Source organism: Lactuca saligna, chromosome 8 (assembly GCF_052625555.1).
Source record: "Lactuca saligna cultivar CGN05327 chromosome 8, ASM5262555v1, whole genome shotgun sequence".
In the NCBI taxonomy this organism is placed as follows: Eukaryota; Viridiplantae; Streptophyta; class Magnoliopsida; order Asterales; family Asteraceae; genus Lactuca; species Lactuca saligna.
In genome coordinates, this window is record NC_136424.1 from 104,898,874 (window position 1) to 104,922,994 (window position 24,121).

Genomic DNA, 24,121 nt, shown 5'->3' on the forward strand with positions numbered 1-24,121 from the left:
ATTTTTTTGGTCAGGTTTTGATTTGGATAATTACCATAACTCGTTTTAATGCGTAAATTCGATTTTTCTTATTGGTATGAGATATCCTTATCAATATTTAAAGATTCGGTTAAATATGGATAATATAAGATTATTTTGATTTGAATATTTAACCTTGTAATTTTGAAAAAAATTAAATTACAACCTTTTGGTTTTATATCTAAAATTTGAAATTTAAAGTTTTAGTTTTTGGAAATTTAAATGCTTAAACCCAAATATTTTGAAAAGTTTCAAAAGTGCACCTTATGGTTTTATAATTTAAAATTTGATTAACTAGCTTTAATTTGAGAATTTGAATTTAGAACATTGGTATTTTGAATAGTTTTAAATATGCCCTCATATATTTTATTAATCAGTTAATTAAATATTTTAATTAAAAGAAAATTAATAAATCTATGGATAGGTTTAAATTTAATAAAGTTAAAAGATTAATTTATTAAAAGATTAACCACTTAGTATTTTAAAGTGTGTAAAATACACTCATATACTATATAAAATTAAAAGTCTAATATATTATATATGTATAAGAATAAGTCAATCTTATCGTTAGCAGGCCTCATTCACGAAGCTGGTCTATAAAGGGTGTTTAAAGAAGCGACATGTAAATTGACCGCCATTGGGTATCCACTCTTACCCAACGCACCCTTGACTAGTGGAGGGTCGTTAGCCGAACGGGTAGGATAGGACGTTCTCATTAATAAGTATAATGAAAATACAAGTAATTAAACCTTTTATAAATTCTCAATCTTAGTTACTTAGGAAAATTTGAATTTGATGATAATCCATGAAATTGCACATTGCATCTTATTGGTCGTTTGTGGAGCGTATGTGGTTAACCGACATACTAATCTGGGACTAATGAAGGATAGTAATGGGTAACTCGTAAATTATCGTTGATCAATGGAGCGTATGTGGTTAACCGACACATTGATTAGATGATAAATGACATCGAGAGTACCAAGCTAATTTACATGGTTATTCACACCTTGTTTTTGATCCTCGGTATCCCAGTCACAGACTTGAAGGACATAATCGAGATTAAACATACCATCGAAAAGTTTAGTGAATCTCAAAAGATCTAGGAATTGCATTTAAAACCTAATTCGTTAAAATTTCATTTTTGTGGTGGAATTAGTAAATCATCATTTACCTACCTTCAAATAATTTACAATTGGATTATGGAATCCCTCTTCCAAATTGTGAATTATTGTGTTGGGTCCTAGCCTTAATATATCATTTGGGTGTTATATTAAGGATTGTATAAACTAACTTGAATTTCTCCCTTTTAGATATGTCTAGTCAAGACAACTATGTTTTTCCTCAATCCTTTGGAAAAGGATTTCCTCTTGAAGATGATCTTCTACGTGTCGATCAAGGTGAAAGATAAATCCCTTCTTTGTGCATTAGTGGAACTGAAAATCATTCTTCTATTTCTCCACCTCCCCCAGTATTTTCTCCATGACCTACGTTTTTGTCGACTTGAAAAGTTCAAGATCGATCAAGCCCTATTGGCAAGCAAACACCAAGATGGAAGGTCTGTGTGTGCACACGTCTTGAAGATGAAGTCACACATTGATAGACTGGGGATGTTGGGTGTCGTTTTCTTGAGGAAGTTGGTTGTTGACTTGGTTATTCAGTCACTTCCGGAGTCGTATAGTCGGTTCGTTATGAACTACTATATGGCGACCACTATTGATCTGACATATTAGCTAATTGCTGCTGAAGCAGCAATGCTTTGACGCACTAGTCAAGTAAATTTGATTGGAAGATCTTCAACCAAAATTTCCATGGACATAGGCGATGACAATAGTGATAGTCCATAAATGGTTTCTCCCCCTAAGGAAGAGAAATCGGCCATTGTCGAAAAGTTTGATCATAAGAGAAAGGAAAAGTCTGAGATAGTCCCATGTATCATTCCGAAAGAGTCAGTTTTTTTCTATTGCCAAGAGAAGGGGCATTAGATGTGAAGTTTTCGTATCTACCTGAAGGATCGCAAGGATTGTAAAGTCAAAATGTATGACTCTACTTCAGGTAAGTCCACTATCTAACTCCATTAAGTTCTTGTTCAAAGATTCTTAATACATGATGTGATAAGATTGCATTTTGATGTTTTGTAGGATCGAAGAAAAGGAAGGAAACTTAAAATAAGAAGTAAGTTGAGTCTGATCGTGAAGAGATGGATTTTAATCACATGGTTCGATGAACATATTTTTGATCTGCTACTTAGGAGTTATGATAGATTGCTTGGGAATATTTAATAACATAGTTTTCATTTGTATTTAGGTTGTAAGAACAAGTTTTTCGCATTTTATCAATAAATAAAATTTTGATTTTATCTTATCCTTGCAATGGAATTTGTGAAAATTGGTGTTTATATTTCTATTGTTAGAAATATTGAAAATGAATTTGATTCTTAGTTATATCGTTTGCGATAGTGTCTTAATTTACCATGTGAGGAAGGATTCTCATCACCCAAGTTTCAATAGGACAAAAACTTGGAATCATGCAATATTGAATTATGTGATGTATGAGAAGTTTGATCCTTGGGAAATTGAGACTAATTCCTTGTTCAAATGTATATGTGAGTCAAGTGAAAGACCAAAGGATCTATTACATTGATGTGGACTGGTCATATCCATCACAAAGAATGATAAAGGCTATTCGTCATGATTCACTAATGGTTCGGTAAATGTGGTTATGCTTACAAGTTTCAGTGTAATTCTAATACCTTGAAAAGTTTTAAATTATAGCAGAACGAATAAGAAGAAATAATTAGGAAAAAAGATAAAAGATTCTCCAATCTGAAAGGATGGGAGATTACTTTAGTATCATGTTCAATCATCAACCTAATGATTATGGAACCGTGTCACAATTAATCCTCTAAGGACACCTTAGTGCATTTGTATGGTTAAGAAGAAGCATCGGGAACTGTTGAAATGATTAAAATAAAAAAATGATGAGTCATAATTTGTTCCAAAATCAAGTCTTAGAGTTATACTCTAGTTACTCCAAGTTGTACCTTGAGTGACATGTTCTAAGTAGGTTTATAACACCTCATGAAATGTGGAGTAGAAATGTTTCCTACTCTTGCACATTTGAAATTAGTAGTTGTGATGTTTTTGGTTAAAACAAAAACCAACTAAAACTAATTACATGAAGTGTTATGTTGATAAGAATCCGCACTAACTCTTGAATATTTGTTTGTCAAGGAATGTTGCTTGACAGAGAATCTTATATGTCAAAAGGTTAGTGGGAGTCTTAAGATGTCTTGAATGGTTTCAAGAACTAAACAAGATTAAATCTTTCTATAAACACTAGCACACGACTTAAGGTTAATAACCCATCATGTTGACATATTCTTGCTTATGTGCCATTCCAGTTATGTTAATCATGCATGTGAGTTCTATGAGTCGTTATTTGATTGCATAAGGCGAAACACCTTGATCGGTGAAAGTACATTGATTAGTGTAGTTGAGCTGCTAAATAACTTGGAAGCAATGGTAGACCCTTGCGCTACCAGATAGAAAGAAATTGAGAATAAGCAAGTTCAGTCCATATGAGTTTGAATTTTGTCATGAACCTTGTTTATAATAGGGGTTGGAAATGACAAGTCCATAGGAATGCATACATCATAAAATCTTAGTGGTAAGAGGTTTCTCTCTACTTCATGAAAATTATTGTGAGGAAACGCTTTCACTTGTAGATTTTAAAGGATTAGAGTTAGTCGGTGTGATGATTGCGTTCTCAAATTTGAGTATGATTACGACATCCGTTTTCATAATTCTAATAATGAGAAATCGAAAATAGTTTAAACATTCGGTACTTATTGTTATGAGTTCTGAAAGGGTTTAGAGACACACACATAAGTTATCTAATGAATGATGTATGAGCTTAAGAAGTCTATATAAGGACTTATCAAAACACCACGTATCTGAAATCTGAACTTTGGTAAGAAAGTCAATATGTATTGATTTCTAGAAGTCCAGCTGATTTTTGGGTACATGTCAAAGCTAGTGGGAGCATAATTGTTATGCTGGTAAGAATATAATTATTATGCTAGTGGGAGCATAATTATTATGTTAAGTGTTGTAAGTTAGCAATGTTATTTATAGGAAATAAAGTTACAATTTTGCAAAGTTGCAGAATTCGGAAATTGTTTTGCTATAGTAAGGCTTAAGTGAGAGGGAATTAATACTTCATTTCAAATCTAAAAGTTTTAAATTGGAATTTTAATAGAACTTAGTCATAAACGTATATGAATGTCATGTTGAAATGTTTCAACATAATAAATTCTATATATGGAAATATTATAGCAAGATATTGGTCTAGTATCATGTCTTTATATAAGACATTATGAATCGTATCCCACACTTGACTTTTGCTTGCCCCCAAGCAAAACTGAATTTTAGCACACCAATATCACACACGACAATCCCAATCATACCCAGCCATTATGTCAAGACCGCAACACATGCATTTGTGTCTAAAATTTTTCCTAAGGAACCTGCCACACTCTAAATACTCACAATCCTCATAAACACTCACCCACTTGTTTTGAACAATGCTCATTTTATGCATCCCTTAAAATCCATCCGCAAAAACTTCCTAACCCCAAGGTATTTTTGGTCAAGCAACCCAAGCATACATAATCTAGAAAAAATTACAACTTTTTTCGATACCACTATGGAGCTCTTTGGGATTCTTCACTTCTTTGATAATTTGATCTTGATTTCTTTAAATTCACCACCTTTTGATTTTCGGTATCTTCAACTTTTTTGAATCTTCAGAATTTTGATCTTTTGATCTTCACTTTTGACTGCTCCAAAATTCTTACAACTTTTTCTTGTAATTCTCCCTTTTTTTCACATGTAACTCACTTTTTTTTTCACTCAAATCCTACATGCTTAAGCAGGGGTGCTCAACTTCAACCTTTATTGGTTAAAGATAAAATTTTCCTGGATACATTTCTGGTACACGATGCTAAACATATTGCATCCCTCAAGCTAAGAGAGGTTGTGTTTTTGTCCCATGATTTCACTAGAATAAAGGAGGCCACAAATGCACTAGAACGTATATTGGCGCAACTAAACATTTGGGTTTTCATAGAATCATCAAATATAATACTAGCATGATCCCTAATTGCTTTACCAAAATTTTCTAAATTAGCCCTAGCAATTTTAATGCAAAAATTTCAAAATTAACTAAAATTTCAAGATTTTCGAAATTTAACTAAAATTTTAACTAATTTAACCAACAACCCTACCCCAAACTTGATTTATGCAATGTCCCCATTGCATATTATGCATGATAAAGAGCAATAAAATAAAGAGAGAATTGGAACAAACTCCCCTAAGATAGTAGTACGAAGTTGATATTTCGTTTTTTAGCTCCATCTTCAATTGACTTTAGACATGAGAACAGCTCATCCATGTCTTGGGTGTCAAAATCTCGTGTGGTATAGCTCCAATTATAACGGAATTTTTTTTGAAAATGCTCGGAAAATGATCTCCAAAGAAAAGAACCAATGCCCGTATCAAATGTGGTCAAATCTTGAAAATATAATTAATGAGTGACTCGTCAAGTAGATATGCTAACTCGCCGAGTTGTAGCTTGATTGGCAGAAAAGTCGAGAAGTTTCACATGGACTCGTTGAGTCCATAAGATGCACTCGGCGAGTAGACCGTTGTGTGGATAAGTTTGTATTCTGCCCAGGTCCGTTTCTGATGTATGGGGGTTATATAAACTAATACTTCCCCTCAATTTTCTTCAGTGAATAAACACTCTATAACCCTTCTATCAATTGGACTCATAGCTTGACTCAAAACTTCGTTTCCTCTCTCGCCTAGACTCGATTTCTCGCTTCGTTTAGCCTTGACTCTAGACCCTCACATGCAATCCTAAGCTTCAAACTGAAAAGATCAAAACAACACACAAGTAATAGAAAAACGAAAACAAACATCAAAATTAAAATCCTAAATTACCCTAATAAACTAGAAGTTTAAAAAGAAAAAGAAAAGCAAACTCTAATGACGGGTTGCCTCCCGCAAGCGCTTCTTTTTGTGCGAGTTTTGAGCTAGACTCCCAACTTAATAAACTTCCAATAAACTCAATGCCAATCCATCTGTTGCATTAAATATTCTCTTGGGACCGATTTGTAAAATTTGGCTCTTTTCTTCTAAAATTAGCCAAACGAGCTTGAATACATAAAACCCAAGAATTCTGACAAGGGTTGGGACCGGTCGGGTACTAATCAGAAATGGATCGCGCTTCAGAACTTTCTCCAAAGTTGGAATCGTCACCCCATGCTTCGAAACACAAACCGGAAGAACAGGGGACCATGTCGTGGTAATGGTCAAACCACAACTTGGTTCCTGCAATTCAGCTTGTTCTTATTCTTCGTCCGACCTCTCTGCTAACAATATTTCCAACTCCTCCAAATCTTTTTCTGGATTAAATTCTTCATTTAGCAACTTTAGCTCTTGTGACTCAGATTGCTCTTGTTCGTTAGTCAAGAAGTTATCTAACCATCTTCCAAATTTCTTCAAATCATCATCTGAGTCATACTCCTCATCTTCTTGCTCAATTTCCCGTACTACTTCCTCAAGAAAAGCATCAAAGCATCGAAATTTGGAAAATACATAATAAATAAAAATAAAAATTAAACTATATAAAAAATAATCAACAAATAAAATACAAAATGATAACAATTAGCAAATAAAATTAACTATTTAGAACACTTCCCCGGCAACGGCGCCAAAAACTTGATGTGTGTGAAACGAACTATTTTTAATCCTACTAACTTAAACACATAAAAAAACACACGAAAGGCAGTGTACCTATCAATCAGCAGCTTAGTTCAGGTAAGTAGGGTTTCAAACACAGGGAACGGTAAACAATTAAAATAAATGCTAATATTATCTAAATAAAACAAGTAATAGAAAGGGGGTTTCTCTAGTTTTGCAAGACTAGAAACTTAACAATGAAATAAAATTCAAACTAAGCAACTAACCGCTAAAGCAAATAAACAATCACTAAATTCAATAATGGAGAAGACTTCTGTTTAGGTTCAACTCATTTTCTCCTATGGTTGATTTTATGGTAAGTGCAATGGATTATTCATTATTGACTACCGATTAGTGTGATTAGGTTCACGTTCGCTATTACTAATCCTTAGAAAACAAATTAATTCAAACATTGGCCAGTTGGTTAAACTAATGAGTTTCCTAGACTATTGATTCGGGTTAAGTAAGACTTGTAATTAGCTAATCAAATTACTAATTCAATTAACCTCTTGTTGATGGTTCGTCACACAAGGCTCACACATTAATTTACCTATTTTCTAGTTAACCCTAGTTTCACATTCATTATTCCTAGGCACATAACAATGTGTTCACATAAATCACATGAGATAAGCAGTTAAGAGATGTTCATGCAGCTTAATTACTTAGCTAATTAACAGAAAATAGTTGTTGTTAACACATGAGGATCTTTAACAAGCTTAACAAAACAAATTCACTAGTTTCAATTAATCCAACCACAAAAATCAGCACATAGTCATAAATTCATCTACCCTAAACAGAAGATATGAGTTTTAGCTCATGATTACAGCAGAAAGTTTATCAAAAACAAAATCTAATAGTTTACACATAGTTCAAACAAAAGATTGCGTAAAGAGTAAACCTAAATTGCCTTTTATCTTCTCAAAATTGAAAGTTAGGGTTGTTCCACGAGTTCTAGGGCTTCTAGCTGCACCTACAGTTGCAAATTAACCCCCAAGGGTTCCCCCATTCATTAGGGTTCGAATGAGAAGTGTTTATATATATATATATATATATATATATATATATATATATATATATATATATATATATATATATATATATATATATTCTAAAAACAGGGGCTACTCGGCGAGTCCAGTGACCTACTCGACGAGTCCATCACTTAAAATCCCGTGTACGGCAAGGCAAAGTCAAGAATCACGAAACTTCTGACCAACTTGTCGAGTTGATGGCCTACTCGTCGATTCCATTTGGAATCAGCATTTTTGCAAAACACGAAAGTCGTCCAAAATTGTGTCTAGTTTTCATAACATTTTGAATCTCGTCAACCGGAGTTACGGTTCATGAGATATGGCCAAAACACTGACGAGGGGTCAAACTGTCCAGCAACATCCTTCTTTCTTCAAAATCCAAGATCCAAGCCTCAAATTGCTAGTTCTGCTACCTTTTCCTTCCGAGCATGTCATTATTGCTGAAAAATGAAATTATAAACTAATTAAGCACCTTTTGTTCATAACATGTGATAAAATCAACATAAAGTATTAAGATAATGCATGAATTTTATAGTTAAATATACCCATATCACATGTCTTTATATAATACATTATGAATCGTATCCCATATGCTTCGGGTATAGGATTGATTTCATATGCTATAATATTTGCCTGTTCTGAGTCTTCTAAATGCCTAGCATATTAAGAGGGAAAAAAGACCATCACTTGATATGACTAAAGTTGTTAAACAACTGTCGAGGACAATCTAAGGTTTACCGAAGATTGGTTGCTTATGGATAGTTGGAAGTGTAGTATTGGATAGACCATATTGATATAATTTTGAATAGATAGCATTCTATTAAGAATGGATAGTCATATGGAAATTATGGAAATGTTTCCATAATGGTAGTTTGATGTTAAGAATCTATGTGTAAGTTAGAAACTTTTATGCATGAAGGATGTTCAAGGAATGTACCTTGAATATGAGACTTCATCTACATGGAATTGTTCTGTAACAAATCTCCAGTGGAATGTTTTGTAATATCAGTGGCAAAGTCTCAATGACTTTGGTGCCTTGACATTAAAAAACGAACATTGCATGTAAGTTTAGATCTAACAAGATTCTGGTAGTGGTAAGAATTTGGTATTCTTACATTTATAATAAGGATTGGGGAATTGTGAAATGAGCATCATTGGAAATGTGTTCAATTAATCTATTTTACAAAGTAAGGATCATAGATAAACATAGTGTGCATGCTTGGAGCATAGGATGACTATTGTTTTAATTCAAGTATCGAGTTGATTGATCGAAACAGTGTACAATGAGTAAGGTCTAATTAATATGGTGATAAAAAAATAAGTGTTTTATTTATACTCAAAAGTTTGAGACCATATTCTTGTGTTTCACTTCACATGGGTTACTTCCCGAATAATAATATTATTCAAACATCCACTGCCAATCATACTTTGGAAGTAAGTAATGAGGTAAGACTATCATGAATCTGACTGTAGATTGTATAAGTGCTTAGACATAGAAAATGTTTGTTGCAGTGTTCATGAGTACTCGTGAAATAAGAATTTGAGTATTGGATTAAAGCAACGCTCATTTGAATCACTTCATGGATTTTATCACGCGTGCTTGTGAGATGATAATATCTTATATTCTTGAAACAAAGACATATAGTTTTTGTTTACAAGTCGATTGCGCATTGATAATACGTAAACGCATTTGTGACTTGATGTTATAAAAAGTATTGTTGTGTGTGCTTTGATGAGTAAATAGTACAAGCATATGAGTCAAATTTTATCCGTTTCTTTTACCCTTAATGGGATAAAAGCGAATTTGTGGGCCCCTCGATGATTTAGTGATGATACCCTAAGCGCTTGGCCAAGTCTAGACTAAGTTGATGTGTTTAATTTTAGTCTGAGTCATTCGTTATAAATCGGAAGTCGGGAAACAAACCTTGGACAGAGAGAATGATTATAATCCATGTTTCATGTCCATATGATATCTTGTAGAGTGGATGAATATTTGATCCTTTATCTAAAGGAAACATTACTGATAAGATCAGAGTTCGATAGTGGATTTTGAAAGCTATGATTGCTTATCAGATTTTGAAGTCGTACTTGCAATAATAGTTATTAGACTTATCCAAGTGGGAGACTGTTGGATTAGGTGTCTAAGCCTATAACTATATTTGGTATATACTTGATTTGATTATGAGCATGGTCCTTTTGGGTTGCCTTCATTCATGCAACTTGATAGAATGACTAGAGGAGAAAGAGAGAGAGATAGAGAGAGATAGATAGAGAGAGAGAGAATGTGTGTGTGTGTAGGATTTCTCATATGAATAATAAATTGGTACTCATAATGATTTTATTAATATATTACAAGTTTAATATATTATTTGGAAATCATATTATTAATTAGTAATTAATCAAAAATTAATCTAGTATTAATTTTGGGATTAAAGGAACCGATTAATAATAGAGGGGCTAGTTGTGCAAATCATTGATAGCTGCATAACTGAGCTGATGGACTCCATAGAGTGGAGTGAACGAAATCCTATAGGGATTCCTTATAGATATTGTCTAAGGACTCTAAAGAGGGGCTCCATGGGTTGCTTGGTGCCTAAGCAAGGTATTAGGGTTTCCACCTGAAAACCCTAGCAGCCACAGCTATATAAAGACCCTCATAATTGATGAAATCGGCCCTAGGCTTTAGAAATCGTAAGGTGGTCAATTTTCACCTTTTTCCAAGACGTCCTTTGCATTGAGTGTTTATGACTCCATTAAAGGTACAACACTTGGGGAACTAAGCTTTCAAGAGTCAAGATCAAACAAGTATTGTTCTTGTTATTACAATATAATAAGTGAGGTAATCATCTAACCCTAGTTTATACATATATTTCAAAAATTGTATGCTAGTTATAGGGTTATTTCTTTGGAGTTTGTATTTGCATGATCAATGGATAAAAACTTAGACCCAAAGCAATTAGGGTTGCATGTACACCATAGGATTGTTGTAATGCTCAAAACCCATCAACAACATCCTACCTCACCAACTCCAAACAACTCCACTACTCCTAATGTCCCAAAAGAACCTAGCTCACATTCTACCCCACTTCCACCCTATCAAATCTAGAACCACCACCAACTCTCTCCCCTATCTAACTCTTGCAATACTTCCAACTCTCCACCTCTTATTTCTCTCATGACCACCAGACAAGAGAGTGGCATTGTCAAACCCATTCAGAAAGTTAATTTTAACATTTCCTCTATATCTCTTATTCCCCTATCTTACCTATAGGCAATTGAGGACCCCAACTGGCGACAAGCCATGCATGATGAGTACAATGCTCTTATCACGAACAGGACTTGGAGCTTTGTCCCCCGATCCCTCGGGGTCAATATTGTTAGGTATATGTGGCTTTTTCAATGTAAGTTTAATGCAGATGGTACTTTATCTCGCTAGAAAGCTAGACTTGTAGCAAATAGTCACAGATAGTAACAAGGTATTGACTGTGACGAAAAATTTAGTCTAGTTGTCAAACCGACCATTATACACACTATTCTCAGTCTTGTAGTTTATAGACATTGGCCTATCCACCAGCTTGATGTGAAGAATGCTTTCCTTCATGGCCACTTACAGGAGATAGTATATATGCATCAACCATATGGCTTCCCCGATCCTAAATATCCTAATCATGTTTATCATCTTCATAGATCTTTATATGGGCTGAAACAAGCCCCCAGGGATTGAGTTTGCTATGACTAACCTCAACCTTATTAACTATTTTTGGGAATATTTGTTGTTCGTTCTTCTGCAGGTTTATTTTTCTCTGAATAGAAGTATGCTACCGAGATCTTGGAACGGGATAACATGTTAAATTGCAACACTCGTCGAACCCCAGCAAAACCAGTTCACAAATTGGACTTTTTCGGACCTCCTGTTGTCGGTCCGTCTCTCTTTCGTAGTTATGCAGGTGCTATTCAGTACCTCACCTTCACGAGACTAGATATTGCTTTTGCTGTCCAACAAATAAGCTTTTACATACATGATCCCAGAGAGCCTCACTTTCATGCACTCAAATACATATTACAATGCTTACGAGGCACTATAGACCATGGTCTCCAGATTCACGTCTCCCCCTCTTCGTCCGTAGTCATTTACTCTGATGCTGCCTCGGGGGTGTCCAACTACTCGTAGATTTATATCGGGATATTGTGTATTCCTAGGGGAAAACCTCATCTCATGGTCCTCTAAGAGACAAGATTTAACCTCCAGATCCAATGTCGAGGCTGAGTACCGTGTCGTACCCAATGTTGTTGTAGAGGCATTTTGGCTTCAAAAATTATTACTTGAGTTACGTTGTCCCACGTTGAAAGCCACTGTTGTTTATTGTGATAATGCTAGTGCAGTCTATATGTCATCAAATCATGTTCAACATCAACGAACAAAACATATAGAGATTGATATTCACTTTGTCTATGACAAAGTTTCCCTCGGCTACATCCATGTCCTCCGCGTTCCATCCTCTTCTCAGTATGTCGATATTTTCATGAATGGTCTTCCATCAAGCTTAGATTTTGATTTTCGATCCATTTTAAATGTTCATGTTACTCCTCCCGATCAAACTATGTAGGGGTGTTAGTGTATATTGGTATTCCATTAAAGTTATGTAACCACTGTATCTTGTATAACTGTCATGCATTGTTTATTATGTGTGTGTGTGTGTATATATATATATATATATATATATATATATATATATATATAGTATATGAATCGTTTGGGTTCAATGAGAAAGTCAGAATTCCATTCAAAATAATATTAGTGTTATTGTGTTTGTTTGAAATGTTGAGAACCTTTTTTATAGAGTGTGGTGTTGCAATTGATACATGGAGAATCATTTCACGTTGGCGGGGTATTGACGTAAAACAAAAGAGATAATAAAAAAGTATTCAAAGGGATTTGTTTATTGAATTTCAAGTGATCTATCAAAGGTTTTAAAAATCCCTTTCTATAGAGGGAACTAAATTTGGTAGGTATGCCAAAGCTTGGAAACTTGAAATTGACACTAAAACCTTCTAATTACACTATTAAATAAAAGCAAGAAATTCATAAATATTGAAAATGGATACTCTGGCATCAAAATAGAATCATTAAGATTATGAAAAATAGACCAAAATTGAAGAAACGTTTAAATTAGAGGCCTAAACAACAAAATTTTGAGATAGGCCTAGGGGAAAACAATAGGTTTCCGACGATGTATCTCACACCCCGAACTTCCAACGTATCAAAAGTTATATCTATTTTAAGTTGTGTCTCTTTTGGCCCCATTTATCTCCCAATTCTCCATATGGGCTTCGTCAAAATCTTCTATGTGCTCCACATCAGGGAACTATATATACATACAACTTTGTGGCCCGATATCTCTATGGAATTCAAAACTAGATATCCTAAATATCAAAAGATAGAAGTCATATTTGTGGTTGGTGATAGACTGGGAAAATATTCTCACTTCATGGGTTTATCTTGGTCGTTTTCAGCTGTAGATGTTCCCCCAACATTTATTGATAATGTGTTAAAATTACAAGGATGGCAGAAACAATTATAGGTGATACAAATTCTATCTTTCTTATTAAATTATCAACATCTCTATTTCCTTGGTACTCAATTGAAATTATCATCAACTTATCACACTCAGACCGATGACCAAACTGAAGGAGTGAAAAAATTTCATCATAGCTATTTGAGATGTATATATAGGGTAAAGCCTAAAAATTAGTCATTTGGTTGCCATTGGTTGAAAGGTAGTACACCACTACTTTTCATACAACTACCAAAGCTACTACATATAAAGTAGTTTATAACCAATCCTACATTTGCATTTGTATTATCTACAAGGGGAAACAAACAATGATATTGTTGATAGATCACTTCAAAGATGAGACAACATGATTAAAAATATTAAAATTCAATTACAATTTGCTCGAAACATAATGAAAGTTTTGGCTGAAAACAAAAGATCTGAGCAACAATTTTAGGAATGTGATTGAGTATGGATTAAAATGCAAAGCTATAGGCAAAATCCAGTTTAAATTAGGAGCAATCTTAAATTGAGTCTTAGGTATTATAGACCATCCTAAATTTTATCAAAAATCGGTAAAGTCACATATAAACTGAAACTACCCAATCTGTAGACACATAATACATTTCATTTTGATTGTTGAAAACATTCAAATGAGGTCTACCTGAACTTTTCCTTATTCCAACATAGTTGATAAGACAAAAGAGAATAATATCAAGCTAAGTACAAACCTTGATAGACGTATTACAAAAAAGACAAAACGAGACAAATATACAATATCGTATATAATGGAATGATTTCCCTCCTAGTGAACCATCTTTGGAATTTGAAGATAAATTTCGTAAATTTTTTGTTGCATCTATCATCTATGTGACTTGTATGCAAGTTAAATGTTTTCGAGGAAAATTATGATATATAATAAGGGGCTGTTTGATTTGATTTTTATTGGGTTTGATAAAAGAATGAGTCTCACATGTACATATTCAAACTTTTTGATACAACAATTAAAAGCATCTGATTCGCTCTCATCGCTTCTGATATGCCTCTTACTAGGTTTGATAAGAGGTTGTGTCCGACTCAGGCAAATTTTGACTTAATTAAATCAAACTCAATAAGTAATTATCAAACAATCTTTAAACTTATATGCCCCTTTACGAAGAAGGTATAAAAATTAATTCAGATGAAAGTCGTTTGAAAGAGAATTATTCACATCTTTGGTCTATAAATAAAACTAGTATTTGAGCCTACGCTTTTACATGGATTGTTACGTGTTTTTCTTGCATATTAAGAAAAAGAAATGATTAAACTAGTATATTATATCACACTTTATTACATTGTCATATGTATAGGATAATTAGAAAGGGTACTTCATAAGATATTTACAAATGGGAGAGTAACTCATATGACATTAACTATTTGAAGCAAAAGAGGTAAGTAGGTCTAATATTCAAGCCAATGTAAGTAGCCCGTTGTTTGAAATACATGTATAATGTGCATTATAAATTATACTTTTAGCAACAGTAACTTCTATAGAGTGAACGTAAGTTACATTTCGTATATACAAAAAGTAAAAACACTAAAGCTAAAAGCACCAAAAATTTAAAATATATAAGTATAGGGTGGTTTGTATAAAAAGGAAAAGAGTGTAGAGATTATTTTATAAATTGGTTGAATTCAATTAGGAACTCAAAATTCAAAAGTATAAGGGCATGATAGCATAACGAATCCTCCCTCTTTTCATTGGTTTGTACAATGTAGTATAACCCATAAAATAATAATCAATCGGCCACAATTTGGATTAAAACTATATTATTAGTTACAGTAACTTTGAGAAACAAAGTGTAAGTTACAATTTGTAAATGGATACCACTATTACTACACTATTATAATTGCTTCTTTTTATTTACTACACATTTTAATAATTATTTTATTAGTGGTTTGCAAAAATCAATACTCAATAATTAACTGATCATTATTTGGTAGTTTGCAAAAGTAATTATTAAAAATTAAAAGTTACTTTTTTAAATAGATTCCTCTTATATATACATATTTTATTTCAGAATAAGTTAAATAACCTAATTGTTTTTTATTTTAATTATTTATCATATTTTATTTGCGTTGGTTATTATTATTATTATTTTTTGACGGTTTGTTCGAATATAATGTTGTTTTTTGACGTTTTATCTCTCTGTGCTATATATATATATATATATATATATATATATATATATATATATATATATATATATATATATATATATATATTATTTTGACATTTTGTTCGAATGTGCTATTTAATGATTTTTTTTGAAATTTTGTTCATTTTTAAATTATATATGTCCATAAACAATAATAAATTTCAAAAAAATCAAGATATTTATCCGATTCAAAACCAGTTTTTTAATAATGTTTTAGCTGATATTTTTTAAAGATTTTAATCTATTTATTTGGTAAAAATAAGTTCGAATGTAAAAGAAATCAGATTATAAAAAAAACATCTAAAAATAGAATCTTTAAATAAATATAGACAATTAAAACATAAAAAACATTCAAACAAATATTCGAACAAAATGTTGAAAATATATAGAAATATTTGAACAAAACAAAAAAAAAATATAAACGAATAAAACATTAAAAAATTGTTTTAAGATACTTCAAATATATTACAACATTTTGTTCAATTTTTTTATTTCAATGTTTATGTTGGTTTTTATTAATTTTATTTTTTACGTTTTGCTCAAATCCAATGCTATTTTTTATGTTTTATTTATCTTTAAGATTTTAAGATTTTATTTTTATTTTATTTTGATATTTTATTCAAATATGTTATTTAATAACATTTTTTATATTTGTTCATTTTCGAGTTATAGCTGAACCATTGTTTAAAATGTAAAACATTTTGAATATACTTTTTTATGCAATATTTTATAATTATTTAAAATACATACTAACTTTAGTTATAAATAAGCTAACACGAAACAGTTATTTAACCTGAAACGTATTCGAGTTATACATAGAATAATCCGAAACAACTATTTGTTTTTAATTTTTTTTATGTTTTTGAGTTATACAAAAACTAATCCAAAACAGTTATATATATATATATATATATATATATATATATATATATATATATATATATATATATATATATATATATTTCGGAACAGGTTTCACGTTATACATAGGATAATCGTAAACAAAAATATTAAATCGTTATATATTTTCCATTAAAAACAATTTATTCGAGAAAGATGTCCAATAAAAATTCTATAACCATTAAAACAAATATAAAAAAATTTAAATTAAATAATGTATTACGATTTTAGATAATGTATTTAAAGAAATTTAAAAAAATTTAAAAAAAAATCTCAATAGTAAATTTAAAAATTATAAAACAAATAAATAAAATTATTTTTATCATAATTATATTTCAGATTTAAAAAAATATAAATAAATAAATAGATCTAAAATAAGTAATTTATATATTAAAAAATATATTTTATTTTTACTTAATAACTATATTACTTAATAATTATATAGAGAAAGTTAAAATTGTTTCAAAATTATTATGGTTATTTAAAGAAAAAATAAGTAATTATATAGGGATATGAATAGATTATAAAAAAGGTAGGAATACTATATATATATATATATATATATTAAAAGGCAACAAAGTATATTCGATAAACATTTTTTATTTTTTGAGTGTCGCGTCAGGTTTTCCTTATTATTCATGTTTACCAAAGACAGAAATTAATTATTTTTTACTATCTTTTATTTTTTATTAAAATATATTTTACACAAATTTTATATTTATTTTTATAAAAATTTAAAAACCATAAATTTTAATATATTTTTTATAATTTTTAATATAACGAGGGATACCCAATTCTCACTCTTTTCCCACACCTTCTAAACCAGAGTGACAATATAATATTCCAATGCGAGAGGAAACATCTTTCCCGTATTTTCTATGTTATACCTTTCCGCCTGAGCTATAAGAAAAACATTATCAATTTCATTCAATAAAACTTTCCAATATTCACTCATTTCTCTTTATTTCTCAAATGGATCTTAATATCTTATGTAGATTTTCGAGGCTCCAATCTCCATAAACATGACATGCTTCCTACCTTCTACGTAAAAATAATTTTTTTCCTAATAAAAATAAGAAAATAAACATAATTAATTAGAATATTTCTATCATTTTCTCTTGATTTAATGTGATACATTACTTTAATCCATTCGTTTGTTTTCATTAAATAAATTGTATATCTAACTGGCAAACAGCTCCAATTTTTCTAAATAGACTCATGAATATCTATTCTCTCGGATAACGTTTATTTTTGGCAGGTCTATTAACCCTACTATTGTTTCCCAAACAAAATCTACTAAATTCAGATAAATGTACAGATTTCTATAAACAATTTACAAGTACATAAAGCATAAAAAGTAATTAGGGTTGCATCGGCATGTGTTTGTGGAGAAGAAAAAAGTCTTTGGAAATTTGATCTTCATGTCCCTACAAAATCTATTGTTTACCGATCTTTTACTTTCCCCGACACATGTGTTCACATTGTAGTCCCCAACCAAACCATATCCATTTTATCTTTAAATATCAGGTGCCTCATAAACAATTTTTTTTTCTTTTTATATGTCGTATTATCTTATATTTATGTTAATAATAAAATATAAAATTCATTTGCAAGATTTCAAGCCCAAAGCAGCAATATAATAATAATATCCATGTTTTATAGAACGTTCATAATGACGTTTATTGGTGTCGGTTTTTTAAATGATAAAAAAGACACAAATATCCAAATTGTAAGATTTTCCCAATTATTAATCAAAATTTAAGAAAAAGGGCTATTGCAAAGTTGTTAATGTTCTAATGAAAATCATGATTCTTGTCAAGAAAATATTTAGAAACAGTTTTCGCAACAAAAAGTACTTTTATATTGCTAGATAAAGTTTTAAACTCAGAAGGATTTTACTAGATTTGTGATTCAAAAATACACTTTTATATTATTATCAATATGATTAATAATTACTATTTATTTCTTCATTGAGATAATAAGGACCTTTACTCTAGGTATTTTCCAAAATATGTAAATGTGGGGCATGGTTATTTGTTAGTTGTAGGTGGCCACCGTGCTTTTGATGGATGTTGACATGTTGTCAACACCTGATTGGGTGGCATGTATCCACGTGGTTGGATAAGAATCCAAAAAGTTGCGTCAAAGTTCAAACAATTTCCGTCTTTCGCAAATTGAGAAGTTTGGTTGGATACTATAGTTGCACCGATTTTTCGGTTTATTTTAATAAATCTTTGATAGGATTAAAATGAAAAAGAATAATAACATAATTTTATTTATATGTCATTTAATCTATATTATTTTTAGTTTTTATCATAATATTGCATAGTGAAACTAACAATAATATTATCAAATAAAATAGTATTAATTTATTTATTTATAATACGTATTTGAACTTTTAGTTTTTTGGGCCTGGTAGTTTATAACTTTATATCATATATCCGTATTCCATGGATTTGTTTGTTTATTCGTTATTTAAATAAATAAGATAATATAAAAGATTTAAATATATTTTATCCAATTTCTATTAATATAAGTACAAAGAATTTGAATTGACACATTTCTAATGTTAAATAAATTAAACTATGTTAAATAAATAGACAATTTGGATTAAAATCTGTGGGTCGAAACGAAAGTCCCAATAACGGTTAACGTTAAGTAATACGACGAACGGACGAAGGATATTTAATAAAGAGTAAATTATAGTTTTGGTCCTTGTATTTTGATCAGATTGTAAATTTTGAATATTTGAAATATACATTGTTGTTTAAAGAAAGAAATTACACTATCCATTAAAAAAAGCCATTTTAGCATTTCTTTTATCTTTTTATTTTTCCATTATTCATTTCAAATTACATATATATATATATATATATATATATATATATATATATATATATATATATATATATATATATATATATATATATATATATATATATATATATATAGGGTAAAGTGAATATACCTAACAACCTTATATAAGCTTAGGTACCTAACCACATCATACTCTGTGAATTTGTATCATATTTGCATTGTAATCACCCAAAGTTCTTAAATTTCAACCTCATAACTTGATTGCTTCCAAAATCTTTGGACTTTCACCATTATCTTCCTTCAAATAACATCTTTCTATCGGAGACCCCCTGGTGGGCTTCATATACTATCGTTACAAATCAAATAGTGTAGGAGGAATATAATTGTGAATGTATGAAAATCTTGGAAGTAAATCAAATTAATGGTTGAAGTTTAAGAACCTTAGACGATTGCAATGGAAATATAATGCAAAACAATGTAGTATAATGTGGTTAGGTACCTAAGCTTATATAAGGTTGTTAGGTATATTCATTTTACCCATATATATATATATATATATATATATATATATATATATATATATATATATATATATATATATTGTTTTTTTACATTTTCTTCGCTTATATTTTATTTTATTAGTTATATTTTATTTGACTTTTTATCTAAATATATTGTTTAATGTTTCTTTTTCATATTTTGTCCGCTTACATTTTTGTGAATAAAATTTTCAAGTCTTTAACATTTTGTTTGAGTAGATATTTTAATGCTTTTTTTTATGTTTTATTTGCTTATATTTTTGTAAAGCTTTTTATAAATAGTTTTATAAAAAATATAAAAATGTTTGTTAAAAGCGAATATGATTAATATATAAGCTACCTGAAATTCAAAATGGGTGTAATTGCATAGGCTAATAGTAATCCGTATAACTAAAAAACAAACAAAATAAAAGAAAATTTAAGAATGAGCTCAGAAAACATTGAAACATCTTTTTAAGTCATATGAATTCCGATTAGCCTTTGCCCTCCGAAATTCTTATAACTCGAAAATAGGTGTCAATATTTTTGAGTTTAATTTTTTTATTTTAGAAATTTTGTTCATTTTCAGTTTATATGAATTCCGATTAGTCTATATATAACTTAATATTTGTTTTAAATTCCGGTTAGGCTATATATTAAACATATTAAAAATAATTATTTTATATTAATTAATGTTAGTCATACTCACATTTAACAAACTTTTTTATATATTTTTTTTACAAAAAATATTCATAAAATGTAATAAAAATATAAACAAAAAAAACATCAAAATAAAATATAAGTAAATAGAACGTAAAAAATAATATATATATATATATGAAAAACAAAAATTTAAAAGAAAAGGTAAAATCTTTTTTTAATGGATGAGAGGTATACAGTGTAATTTATTTAAATCATATTAAATTTCAAAAAATTAGATTAAAAGTAAGAATCTGACCACGTAATAAGGATTAAACTTGTAATTTAGTTTTTAATAAATGTATTTTGTAGGTCAGGATCGTTACTTTTGATGGATGTGACACGTTGTCAATAGTGGATTGGATTAGATGATTGCCATGTGGTTGGATTAGCTTGCGTGGAAAACTTGTTGGGACTACCATTACTTTTGATGGATGTTGATTTGTTGTCGGCATCTTATTGAACCACATGTATCCAAAATACATAGTCCTACACTTTGACAAATTGTGTACATTTATTGATGACCCTATAATTCCACATATAAGGTTTAAAGAGTTTTTTTTTTTTTTTTTTTTTTTTTTTGAACGGCAGGCATATATTAGAAAAAAACTAGCCAGGGGCTAGGAGGTACAATCAGATTAAAACAGAAAATGAAAGATAGAAACAAAACAAAAGGACAACAGAATCACGATCTATGACAACATTTTAGAATTGGATCGCAGCACCATTCAATCCATCGTATCTTTTGCCCTCTCCTCTTCCTTGCATTGATCCATAAGTGAGAATAGGCTTGTACCTCATACACCAGCATCGATTTTGAGATTAAGCTTGAGTTTGAGTTTGAGTTTGTAGCATGTGCCTTACTATTCCTGAATCTCCAAATTACCCACATGAAGACTAGCACTATAGCTTCGTGGATCTCCTGCAGACTATGGTGTCCATTACGTCGATTTTTACATTCCAGCATCTCCCGACAGGAGTTAGGGGAAGTATCTAATGTTCGCCACCATCTACGCACATGCGACCAGACTTCACTTGAGATAGGACAACCCATAAAGATGTGATCTTCTGATTCAGGAGATACTTGACACATCTTACACATGTTTAAAGAGCTAATGCCAAGATTGAAAAGGTTCAGCATACATGGAAGTTTCCCATGACAGACTCGCCAAGCTAGGATGTTCACCTTACTCGGGACTAAAGGATTCCACTTCCATATTTTGCCACTGTGGGGGAGGACCAGATTGTCGATGAGAGAGCGCATAGAAGAAACCGTATATACCCCCGAGGATTCAAGAGACCATGTCCATTTGCTTGAGCCGTCAACATTTTGTACTTGCCGGAGGTGATTCAAGAAAGGAACCTAATCTTTTTCTAAAGATAGAGGGAGGCAGGCTATTGACCCCCAGCAGCCACTTCTCCTTTTTGCAGCCAAAGGGCGGGAAAGACCACCATCAGGTCCATGGATGGCTTTTATCACCAAAGCCCATGTACTGTCAGGATGAGTCCTGAAACGCCACCACCATTTTCCAAGTAGGGCGAGATTTTGCGCCCTCAAACTACCAATACCCAATCCGCCTCTTTCCTTAGCTGCGAGGGTTTTTTCCCAAGCAATCCAGATCATTTTTCTTGATTCCATGGAGCTGCCCCAGAAAAACCTCTTCCGAATCCTTTCAAGGCTATCAATTACCCTAGCAGGGGCCTTATAAATTGAGAAGTAGAATGTACCCAGGCTGCTTAAGACTGCTTTGATTAAGGTCAACCGTCCCCCAAACGAAAGTGTGGAAGCTTTCCATCTAGATAACTTTGCCTGAAATCTTTCAATGATAGGTTTCCATTGGGCTACCCTTGCCATCGGAGCACCAACTGGAAGTCCTAAATAAATGAAAGGAAAAGTGTCAATTTTACAATTGAAAGAGCGAGCCACCAGCTCCAACTCGGAACTTTGTACACCAAGACCATACAATTTACTTTTCGCCATGTTTATCTTGAGTCCTGAGGACAACTCAAAACATCTTAGGATCCTTATCAAGTTTTTTGTGTTTTCCAGCGACCATGAACCCATAAATATCACGTCATCGGCGTAAAGGAGGTGGGAAATTACTGGGCCTTGGCGGGGGAGTTGGATACCTCTAAATAAGCCTTTTTTCCTTCGCCGCTTCCATTGCGACATGAAGACCTTCCGCTGCAATGATGAACAAAAACGGGGATAGTGGGTCTCCCTGACGAAGCCCACGCTCCATGGCAAATTCTGATGTTGCTGATCTGTTTATAATCACCGAGACCCTAGCCGACGATAAACAACCTCGAATCCATGAACGCCATTTTTCTCCAAAATCCATTTGCAGCATGACTGAGTCAAGGAACTCCCAGCTAAGACTGTCGAAGGCTTTTTCAAAGTCTACTTTGAAAGTGAAAGCTTTCTTTTTATTCCTCTTAACCCAGCTTATGACCTCGTTCAAGATAAGGGGCCCATCGAGAATATTCCGATTTTTAATGAATGCCGACTGTGTTGAGCTGACCACCAAGTGTACCACCTTTTTTAGTCTTTCAGCTAGGACCTTTGAGATTATTTTATACATGCATCCAATTAAACTAATTGGGCGGAAGTCATTTATTGTGATCGGGTCTTGAATCTTAGGGACAAGGATAATAAAGGAAGAGTTGCAGCCTTTCTCGAATTGCCCCGAAGCTTCAAAGTGTTTCACTGCTAGGTATAGATCCACCCCAAACTCCTCCTAATATTGTTTTAAGAAAGCAAAGGTGAAACCATCAGGGCCTGGTGCCCGGTCCGAGCCACAAGCCCAAATGGCTGATTTCACTTCATCGAGAGAGATAGGCTCTTCTAAGAACGAGATCGCGTGGGGGGTAATTTCTTAAACTGAGGGCTGAGGAGTTTAGGGCGCTGCTTGAGAGGTTCAGCGAATCTCCTGGCAAAATGATTAACAGTCAGCTCTTTTATTGCAACGGGGTCGCTTATCCAAAATCCGTTATCCTTGATTCCATTAATCCTTTGGGATCTCTGGTGCTTATTTATCACACCATGGAAGAAAGCACTATTCTCATCACCTTCTAGGGCCCAAGTGGTTCTAGATTTTTGTTTTAGATCCTCGATACGCCTAGATTCAATTTCCATAATTTTTTGGTATGCGGACTGTCGGCTTAAAAGGAGATCTTTGTTAATTAGGCCCTGCTCGGCCAATTGGTCGATGACGTTTATTCTGTTTGTAAGCTCATCCATCTCTTTTCTGGCTTTCTCGGAAACTTCCTTCCTCCAAGCTTTAATGTGCTCCTTTAAATTCCGTAATTTTCCTGCAACCATGGAGAGGGGAGAACGAAAAACCAGATGGCTTGGATTGCTGCTGATACACCATCCCCGCCTTACGACACCCACTAACTCTGGGTCTTTAAGCCAGGAATTATAGAGCTTGAATGGGGTTGGGCCAAAGTCAAGTTGGGAAGCAGATAGCAAGATAGCGCAATGGTCGGAATGCACCCTAGGCATGGCTGTAACATTTAGAGTTGGCCAGGTCTCGATAGCATTTAGAGAGACAATGAATCTGTCTAGCTTGCTATGTTTAT

General features: G+C 32.0%; 1 protein-coding gene across 1 annotated transcript; it reads right to left on the bottom strand.

The window, feature by feature from the left end:
• Positions 1-22,671: 22,671 nt before the first annotated feature.
• LOC145009973 (secreted RxLR effector protein 78-like) lies at positions 22,672-23,121 on the bottom strand. Its single transcript, XM_078968579.1, has one exon. It carries the CDS (start codon positions 23,119-23,121, stop codon positions 22,672-22,674), a length of 450 nt encoding a protein of 149 aa, XP_078824705.1.
• Positions 23,122-24,121: the final 1,000 nt, after the last annotated feature.